This window comes from Gouania willdenowi, chromosome 12 (genome assembly GCF_900634775.1).
Source record: "Gouania willdenowi chromosome 12, fGouWil2.1, whole genome shotgun sequence".
In the NCBI taxonomy this organism is placed as follows: domain Eukaryota; kingdom Metazoa; phylum Chordata; class Actinopteri; order Blenniiformes; family Gobiesocidae; genus Gouania; species Gouania willdenowi.
In genome coordinates this window covers 28,331,951-28,340,935 of record NC_041055.1, presented here as the reverse complement: position 1 = coordinate 28,340,935, position 8,985 = coordinate 28,331,951, and the positions used below count along the sequence as shown (strand labels likewise).

The 8,985-nt window shown below is 32.8% G+C and overlaps 1 protein-coding gene across 6 annotated transcripts in view; it reads right to left on the bottom strand.

Annotated features, from left to right (window-relative positions):
• cdk5rap2 (CDK5 regulatory subunit associated protein 2) overlaps positions 1-8,985 on the bottom strand; it is a 55,523-nt gene that overhangs the window by 1,784 nt on the left and 44,754 nt on the right. For 5 of the 6 annotated variants that reach the window (XM_028462205.1, XM_028462206.1, XM_028462209.1 and 2 more), the window contains 3 exons: positions 2,012-2,135; positions 1,685-1,731; positions 482-536 (listed from right to left, as the gene is read on the bottom strand). In XM_028462205.1, coding sequence (XP_028318006.1) covers positions 482-536; positions 1,685-1,731; positions 2,012-2,135 — 226 coding nt within the window. The remainder of the gene's footprint in view (positions 1-481; positions 537-1,684; positions 1,732-2,011; positions 2,136-8,985) is intronic. The other variant, XM_028462210.1, reaches the window with a different exon arrangement.

Genomic DNA, 8,985 nt, shown 5'->3' with positions numbered 1-8,985 from the left:
AGGATTTTGTAAATATTGAGTTATTTTAATATTTTGAGATTAAAAATGACTGCCAGCATGAGGAAAATGTGAGCCCTGCTAATTGAATTTGAATTAATGTATTATTTTACAGATATATACACACTTTTTCATGGTTTCTCTGACTTTATCTGCTTTCTGCTGCAGGACATATTGAATGCTCTAAAGAGCCAGATTTGGCCCCCGGACCTTGAGTTTGCCACATGTGCTCTATAAGCTTGCATGTGTGACCAACACACTACTGTTTACAAACCACAGTGTAAACTGTTCAGATCTAATTTTCCTTTCATGCACCATGAACCATAATGAATGAAAAGATGTGCATACATTCCTCATGCTGCTGCTAAACAGTGATGAGATGTGACATGCTTCAGAAATCTATGCAGTCCATTCTGCCTCGTGCAGGAAACCAAACACTAAAGTGAACTCCATGCTTCACATCACTCTGACAGATCACACTGACCTTGGTCTGGTTCTCCACACTGGCCCCTGAGGCCAACCAGTGAACAGTAACTAGACTGTGTATGTGTCAGACGAGAAGGAAGAGAAAAGAAAAAAAGATCCAATCACTGGAGTAAGATCCCAGACTTACTTTCAACCTCCGTTTAAGATTTTTTTGAAAATCCCACTGTTAGATTACCATGTTTTCTGGGTTACTGAATGCACTGCTGTATTGGCTGCATTCCCATAATTAAGCAGATTTCCAAGAAAAATCCATGTAAAGGTGGCACTCTATTGGCTGATGAGGGTGCTCTTCAAACGACTCGACCAATCACAACATGCAGGTAGGCGGGCTGCTAGACTACTGTTCGGTTTAATCCATGTATTTCTCCTCCTCACTGCGACGCGTCTGTATTTCATTCCATTTACAGGTTTTTATGGTTTGTACTGGAACCAGACTGATACACCGCTCCGTCTGTTCTTCTTACCATACACTTTTTATATTTACAGTAGTTTTTAGGGTCTATTGATGATCCTTCTTACCGTGCACTATCGCCTCAGGCTCTGAGTCAGAATCCAAACGCAATCGCTTCTAAACAAATCCAACGTGGTGATTTGGCAACTTTATGCCATTTATAATGTTTCCTTCTATTGCAAAATGGCAGATTTGTCCTGTATCCACCAAGAGCAACGCTCCGCTCCAATAGTTCGGAGTGTTGGAAGCACTGAGAGACGTTTGAGGAACCGGTGCATGTATTTCTCTTCTGTAACTAACTTGCTGTGACTTTCTTAAAGGGACCACGTCCTGAATGTAGTTTAAATACTACTTTCCGCTAATCAAAGCTTCCCTGAAAGAAGCAACACGAGCGAATGACTTCTGCATTAACTCACTCCCAGATACGTCCATCTTGAGTTATTAAAGATGTGAGTTCTTTCACTTTTCCAACATTATCTGAAGCTCTTTTTTGAACTTTCAGTTCCCCATGATGTTCAGTGGCTGTTATAGTTTAGTTGTTCTGCTGTAGGGAACTGTCAGTAATATTCTCCCTCCTACAGGCACTTCTACTGGACCCGTGTTTGTCTGACTGACAAATGCACACACAGAGAGCTGCGCCGCATTGGCAGCACCCTCAACTTTAAATGAAAAAAATGGTGTCCTATATGCCAGAAAATACGGTAAGAACAAATTCAAGTCTGAGGTTTTCACACAGAAAGTAAGTCTCACCTCTAAGTTTCCTCGAGCTTTCTTCAACACTCCATGAGTCAGAGATACTACAGAGGAGGAGAAAAAGAAAACATTGGTATAAATCACACACTACTTGATCCTGCAGTTGTTCCAAAATAAATATGCTGTGATTTACATATTCTACTATAATAGAGCTTTACTGTTTGTTTTACAGAAGTGCAATGATTTATAATCTCTCAGAATTTAAAAAGACTGGATTAGGAAATAAATCCTTAATCTCATTTCCAGATGACCACATACGAGCTTCGCAGTGCAATAAGTGAGATTCTACTCATTAAGCTTTTTGAAGGATGTAAAGCATCTTACGATGGTCGATGATCACCCTCTCCATTCCCTCTTTCAGATGGTTGGTGCTCTGCAGGCGTTTGACGGCTCCACTCAGCATCTTCTCCTGCTGCGACAGACGCCTCCTCAATCGGAAGATCTCATTCTGATGGAGAAGATAACAATTATCATCATTCACAATGTAAACCTAAAAAATAGGGTCATTATCATCTAATCTATTTTTCATTTCTTGATTACCTTGTTAGACTTCCTTATCCATAAAAATATTGGTATTAATATTTTTGGTGTGTCTGAGCATTTTTTTCTGATTTTGCTTTTCTTTTAAATATTAAAATGATCCTAAAAAAATTAAAACGCCTCAAAATAGAGGTAAGGCATAAAATCCAAAAAAAAAATTGAGTTAGGACCATCATTAGACCCTAAAAACTACTGCAAATATAATGCACATACTTAAACAAGGCAAAGAAAGCAGTAAGGCACAAAAAAAGACAAAAAACAGAAATCACCAAAAATCAAAAGTAAGGTTATAGCAGGGCATATTTTTCAAAATTTTGGAAAAAAAAAAAAATTGAGTCTGGACCATCATTAGACCCTGAAAACTACTGCAAATATAATGCACATACTTAAACAGGGCAAAGAAAGCAGTAAGGCACAAAAAATGACAAAAAACAAAAATCACCCAAAATCAAAAGTAAGGCTATAGCAAGGCATTTTTTTCAAAATTTTGGAAAAAAAAAAAAATTGAGTTAGGACCATCATTAGACCCTGAAAAGTACTGCAAATATAATGCACATACTTAAACAGGGCAAAGAAAGCAGTAAGGCACAAAAAAAGACAAAAAACAGAAATCACCCAAAATAAAAAGTAAGGCTATAGCAAGGCTTTTTTTTCAAAATTTTGGAAAAAAAAAAAAATTGAGTTAGGACCATCATTAGACCCTGAAAACTACTGCAAATATAATGCACATACTTAAACAGGGCAAAGAAAGCAGTCGGGCACAAAAAAAGACAAAAAACAGAAATCACCCAAAATCAAAAGTAAGGTCATAGCAAGGCTTTTTTTCCAAAATTTTTGGAAAAAAAAAAATTGAATTAGGACTATCATTAGACCCTAAACACTACTGCAACTATGATGCACATACTTAAACAGGGCAAAGAAAGCAGTAAGGCACAAAAAATGACAAAAAACTAAAATCACCCAAAATCAAAAGTAAGGTTATAGCAAGGCTTTTTTTTTTCAAAATTTTTGAAAAAAAAAAAAATTGAGTTAGGACTATCATTAGACCCTAAACACTACTGCAACTATGATGCACATACTTAAACAGGGCAAAGAAAGCAGTAAGGCACAAAAAATGACAAAAAACTAAAATCACCCAAAATAAAAAGTAAGGTTATAGCAAGGCTTTTTTTTTCAAAATTTTTGGAAAAAAAAAAATTGAGTTAGGACTATCATTAGACCCTAAACACTACTGCAACTATGATGCACATACTTAAACAGGGCAAAGAAAGCAGTAAGGCACAAAAAAAGACAAAAAACAGAAATCACCAAAAATCAAAAGTAAGGCTATAGCAAGGCATTTTTTTCAAAATTTTGGAAAAAAAAAAAAAATTGAGTTAGGACCATCATTAGACCCTGAAAACTACTGCAAATATAATGCACATACTTAAACAAGGCAAAGAAAGCAGTAAGGCACAAAAAATGACAAAAAACTAAAATCACCCAAAATCAAAAGTAAGGTTATAGCAAGGCTTTTTTTTTCAAAATTTTTGGAAAAAAAAAATTGAGTTAGGACTATCATTAGACCCTAAACACTACTGCAACTATGATGCACATACTTAAACAGGGCAAAGAAAGCAGTAAGGCACAAAAAATGACAAAAAACTAAAATCACCCAAAATCAAAAGTAAGGCTATAGCAAGGCATTTTTTTCAAAATTTTGGAAAAAAAAAAAAATTGAGTTAGGACCATCATTAGACCCTGAAAACTACTGCAAATATAATGCACATACTTAAACAGGGCAAAGAAAGCAGTAAGGCACAAAAAAAGACAAAAAACAGAAATCACCAAAAATCAAAAGTAAGGTTATAGCAAGGCATTTTTTTCAAAATTTTGGAAAACAAAAAAATTGAGTTAGGACCATCATTAGACCCTAAAAACTACTGCAAATATAATGCACATACTTAAACAGGGCAAAGAAAGCAGTAAGGCACAAAAAAAGACAAAAGACTAAAATCACCCAAAATAAAAAGTAAGGTTATAGCAAGGCTTTTTTTTTCAAAATTTTTGAAAAAAAAAAATTGAGTTAGGACTATCATTAGACCCTAAACACTACTGCAACTATGATGCACATACTTAAACAGGGCAAAGAAAGCAGTAAGGCACAAAAAATGACAAAAAAAAAATAACTCAAAATTAAAAGTAAGGCTATAGCAAGGCTTTTTTTTTCAAAATTTTGGAAAAAAAAAAATTGAGTTAGGACTATCATTAGACCCTAAACACTACTGCAACTATGATGCACATACTTAAACAGGGCAAAGAAAGCAGTAAGGCACAAAAAAAGACAAAAAACAGAAATCACCAAAAATCAAAAGTAAGGTTATAGCAAGGCTTTTTTTTTCAAAATTTTGGAAAAAAAAAAAAAATTGAGTTAGGACCATCATTAGACCCTAAAAACTACTGCAACTATAATGCACATACTTAAACAGGGCAAAGAAAGCAGTAAGGCACAAAAAAGACAAAAAACTAAAATCACCCAAAATCAAAAGTAAGGCTATAGCAGGGCATATTTTTCAAAATTTTGGAAAAAAAAAAAAAAATTGAGTTAGGACCATCATTACACCCTAAAAACTACTGCAAATATAATGCACATACTTAAACAAGGCAAAGAAAGCAGTAAGGCACAAAAAATGACAAAAAACTAAAATCACCCAAAATGAAAAGTAAGGTTATAGCAAGGCTTTTTTTTTCAAAATTTTTGAAAAAAAAAAAATTGAGTTAGGACTATCATTAGACCCTAAACACTACTGCAACTATGATGCACATAATTAAACAGGGCAAAGAAAGCAGTAAGGCACAAAAAATGACAAAAAACTAAAATCACCCAAAATAAAAAGTAAGGTTATAGCAAGGCTTTTTTTTTCAAAATTTTTGGAAAAAAAAAAATTGAGTTAGGACTATCATTAGACCCTAAACACTACTGCAACTATGATGCACATACTTAAACAGGGCAAAGAAAGCAGTAAGGCACAAAAAAAGACAAAAAACAGAAATCACCAAAAATCAAAAGTAAGGCTATAGCAAGGCATTTTTTTCAAAATTTTGGAAAAAAAAAAAAAATTGAGTTAGGACCATCATTAGACCCTAAAAACTACTGCAACTATAATGCACATACTTAAACAGGGCAAAGAAAGCAGTAAGGCACAAAAAAGACAAAAAACTAAAATCACCCAAAATCAAAAGTAAGGCTATAGCAGGGCATATTTTTCAAAATTTTGGAAAAAAAAAAAAAATTGAGTTAAGACCATCATTACACCCTAAAAACTACTGCAAATATAATGCACATACTTAAACAAGGCAAAGAAAGCAGTAAGGCACAAAAAATGACAAAAAACTAAAATCACCCAAAATCAAAAGTAAGGTTATAGCAAGGCTTTTTTTTTCAAAATTTTTGGAAAAAAAAAAATTGAGTTAGGACTATTATTAGACCCTAAACACTACTGCAACTATGATGCACATACTTAAACAGGGCAAAGAAAGCAGTAAGGCACAAAAAAGACAAAAAACTAAAATCACCCAAAATCAAAAGTAAGGCTATAGCAAGGCTTTTTTTTCAAAATTTTGGAAAAAAAAAAAAATTGAGTTAGGACCATCATTAGACCCTGAAAACTACTGCAAATATAATGCACATACTTAAACAGGGCAAAGAAAGCAGTCGGGCACAAAAAAAGACAAAAAACAGAAATCACCCAAAATCAAAAGTAAGGTTATAGCAAGGCTTTTTTTCCAAAATTTTTGGAAAAAAAAAAATTGAATTAGGACTATCATTAGACCCTAAACACTACTGCAACTATGATGCACATACTTAAACAGGGCAAAGAAAGCAGTAAGGCACAAAAAATGACAAAAAAACTAAAATCACCCAAAATCAAAAGTAAGGTTATAGCAAGGCTTTTTTTTTCAAAATTTTTGAAAAAAAAAAAATTGAGTTAGGACTATCATTAGACCCTAAACACTACTGCAACTATGATGCACATACTTAAACAGGGCAAAGAAAGCAGTAAGGCACAAAAAATGACAAAAAACTAAAATCACCCAAAATAAAAAGTAAGGCTATAGCAAGGCTTTTTTTTTCAAATTTTTGGAAAAAAAAAAATTGAGTTAGGACTATCATTAGACCCTAAACACTACTGCAACTATGATGCACATACTTAAACAGGGCAAAGAAAGCAGTAAGGCACAAAAAAGACAAAAAAACAAAAATCACCAAAAATCAAAAGTAAGGCTATAGCAAGGCATTTTTTTCAAAATTTTGGAAAAAAAAAAAAATTGAGTTAGGACCATCATTAGACCCTAAAAACTACTGCAACTATAATGCACATACTTAAACAGGGCAAAGAAAGCAGTAAGGCACAAAAAAGACAAAAAACTAAAATCACCCAAAATCAAAAGTAAGGCTATAGCAGGGCATATTTTTCAAAATTTTGGGAAAAAAAAAAAATTGAGTTATGACCATCATTACACCCTAAAAACTACTGCAAATATAATGCACATACTTAAACAGGGCAAAGAAAGCAGTAAGGCACAAAAAATGACAAAAAACTAAAATCACCCAAAATCAAAAGTAAGGTTATAGCAAGGCTTTTTTTTTCAAAATTTTTGGAAAAAAAAAAATTGAGTTAGGACTATTATTAGACCCTAAACACTACTGCAACTATGATGCACATACTTAAACAGGGCAAAGAAAGCAGTAAGGCACAAAAAAGACAAAAAACTAAAATCACCCAAAATCAAAAGTAAGGCTATAGCAAGGCATTTTTTTCAAAATTTTGGAAAAAAAAAAAAAAAATTGAGTTAGGACCATCATTAGACCCTGAAAACTACTGCAAATATAATGCACATACTTAAACAAGGCAAAGAAAGCAGTAAGGCACAAAAAATGACAAAAAAACTAAAATCACCCAAAATCAAAAGTAAGGTTATAGCAAGGCTTTTTTTTTCAAAATTTTTGGAAAAAAAAAATTGAGTTAGGACTATCATTAGACCCTAAACACTACTGCAACTATGATGCACATACTTAAACAGGGCAAAGAAAGCAGTAAGGCACAAAAAATGACAAAAAACTAAAATCACCCAAAATAAAAAGTAAGGCTATAGCAAGGCATTTTTTTCAAAATTTTGGAAAAAAAAAAAAATTGAGTCTGGACCATCATTAGACCCTGAAAACTACTGCAAATATAATGCACATACTTAAACAGGGCAAAGAAAGCAGTAAGGCACAAAAAATGACAAAAAACAAAAATCACCCAAAATCAAAAGTAAGGCTATAGCAAGGCATTTTTTCAAAATTTTGGAAAAAAAAAAAAAATTGAGTTAGGACCATCATTAGACCCTGAAAAGTACTGCAAATATAATGCACATACTTAAACAGGGCAAAGAAAGCAGTAAGGCACAAAAAAAGACAAAAAACAGAAATCACCCAAAATAAAAAGTAAGGCTATAGCAAGGCTTTTTTTTCAAAATTTTGGAAAAAAAAAAAAAAATTGAGTTAGGACCATCATTAGACCCTAAAAACTACTGCAAATATAATGCACATACTTAAACAGGGCAAAGAAAGCAGTAAGGCACAAAAAAAGACAAAAGACTAAAATCACCCAAAATAAAAAGTAAGGTTAAAGCAAGGCTTTTTTTTCAAAATTTTTGGAAAAAAAAAAATTGAGTTAGGACTATCATTAGACCCTAAACACTACTGCAACTATGATGCACATACTTAAACAGGGCAAAGAAAGCAGTAAGGCACAAAAAATGACAAAAAACAAAAATAACTCAAAATTAAAAGTAAGGCTATAGCAAGGCTTTTTTTTCAAAATTTTGGAAAAAAAAAAAAAATTGAGTTAGGACCATCATTAGACCCTGAAAACTACTGCAAATATAATGCACATACTTAAACAGGGCAAAGAAAGCAGTAAGACACAAAAAATGACAAAAAACAAAAATCACTCAAAATTAAAAGTAAGGCTATAGCAAGGCATTTTTTTCAAAATTTTGGAAAAAAAAAAAAAATTGAGTTAGGACCATCATTAGACCCTAAAAACTACTGCAAATGTAACGCACATACTTAAACACGGCAAAGAAAGCAGTAAGGCACAAAAAATGACAAAAAACTAAAATCACCCAAAATCAAAAGTAAGGTTATAGCAAGGCCTTTTTTTTCAAAATTTTTGGAAAAAAAAAAATTGAGTTAGGACTATTATTAGACCCTAAACACTACTGCAACTATGATGCACATACTTAAACAGGGCAAAGAAAGCAGTAAGGCACAAAAAATGACAAAAAACTAAAATCACCCAAAATCAAAAGTAAGGTTATAGCAAGGCTTTTTTTCCAAAATTTTTGGAAAAAAAAAATTGAGTTAGGACTATCATTAGACCCTAAACACTACTGCAACTATGATGCACATACTTAAACAGGGCAAAGAAAGCAGTAAGGCACAAAAAAAGACAAAAAACAGAAATCACCCAAAATCAAAAGTAAGGTTATAGCAAGGCTTTTTTTTTCAAAATTTTTGGAAAAAAAAAAATTGAGTTAGGACTATCATTAGACCCTAAACACTACTGCAACTATGATGCACATACTTAAACAGACCGAAGAAAGCAGTAAGGCACAAAAAACGACAAAAAACTAAATCACCCAAATCAAAAGTAAGGCTATAGCAAGGCATTTTTTTCAAAATTTTGGAAAAAAAAAAAATTGAGTTAGGACCATCATTAGACCTGAAA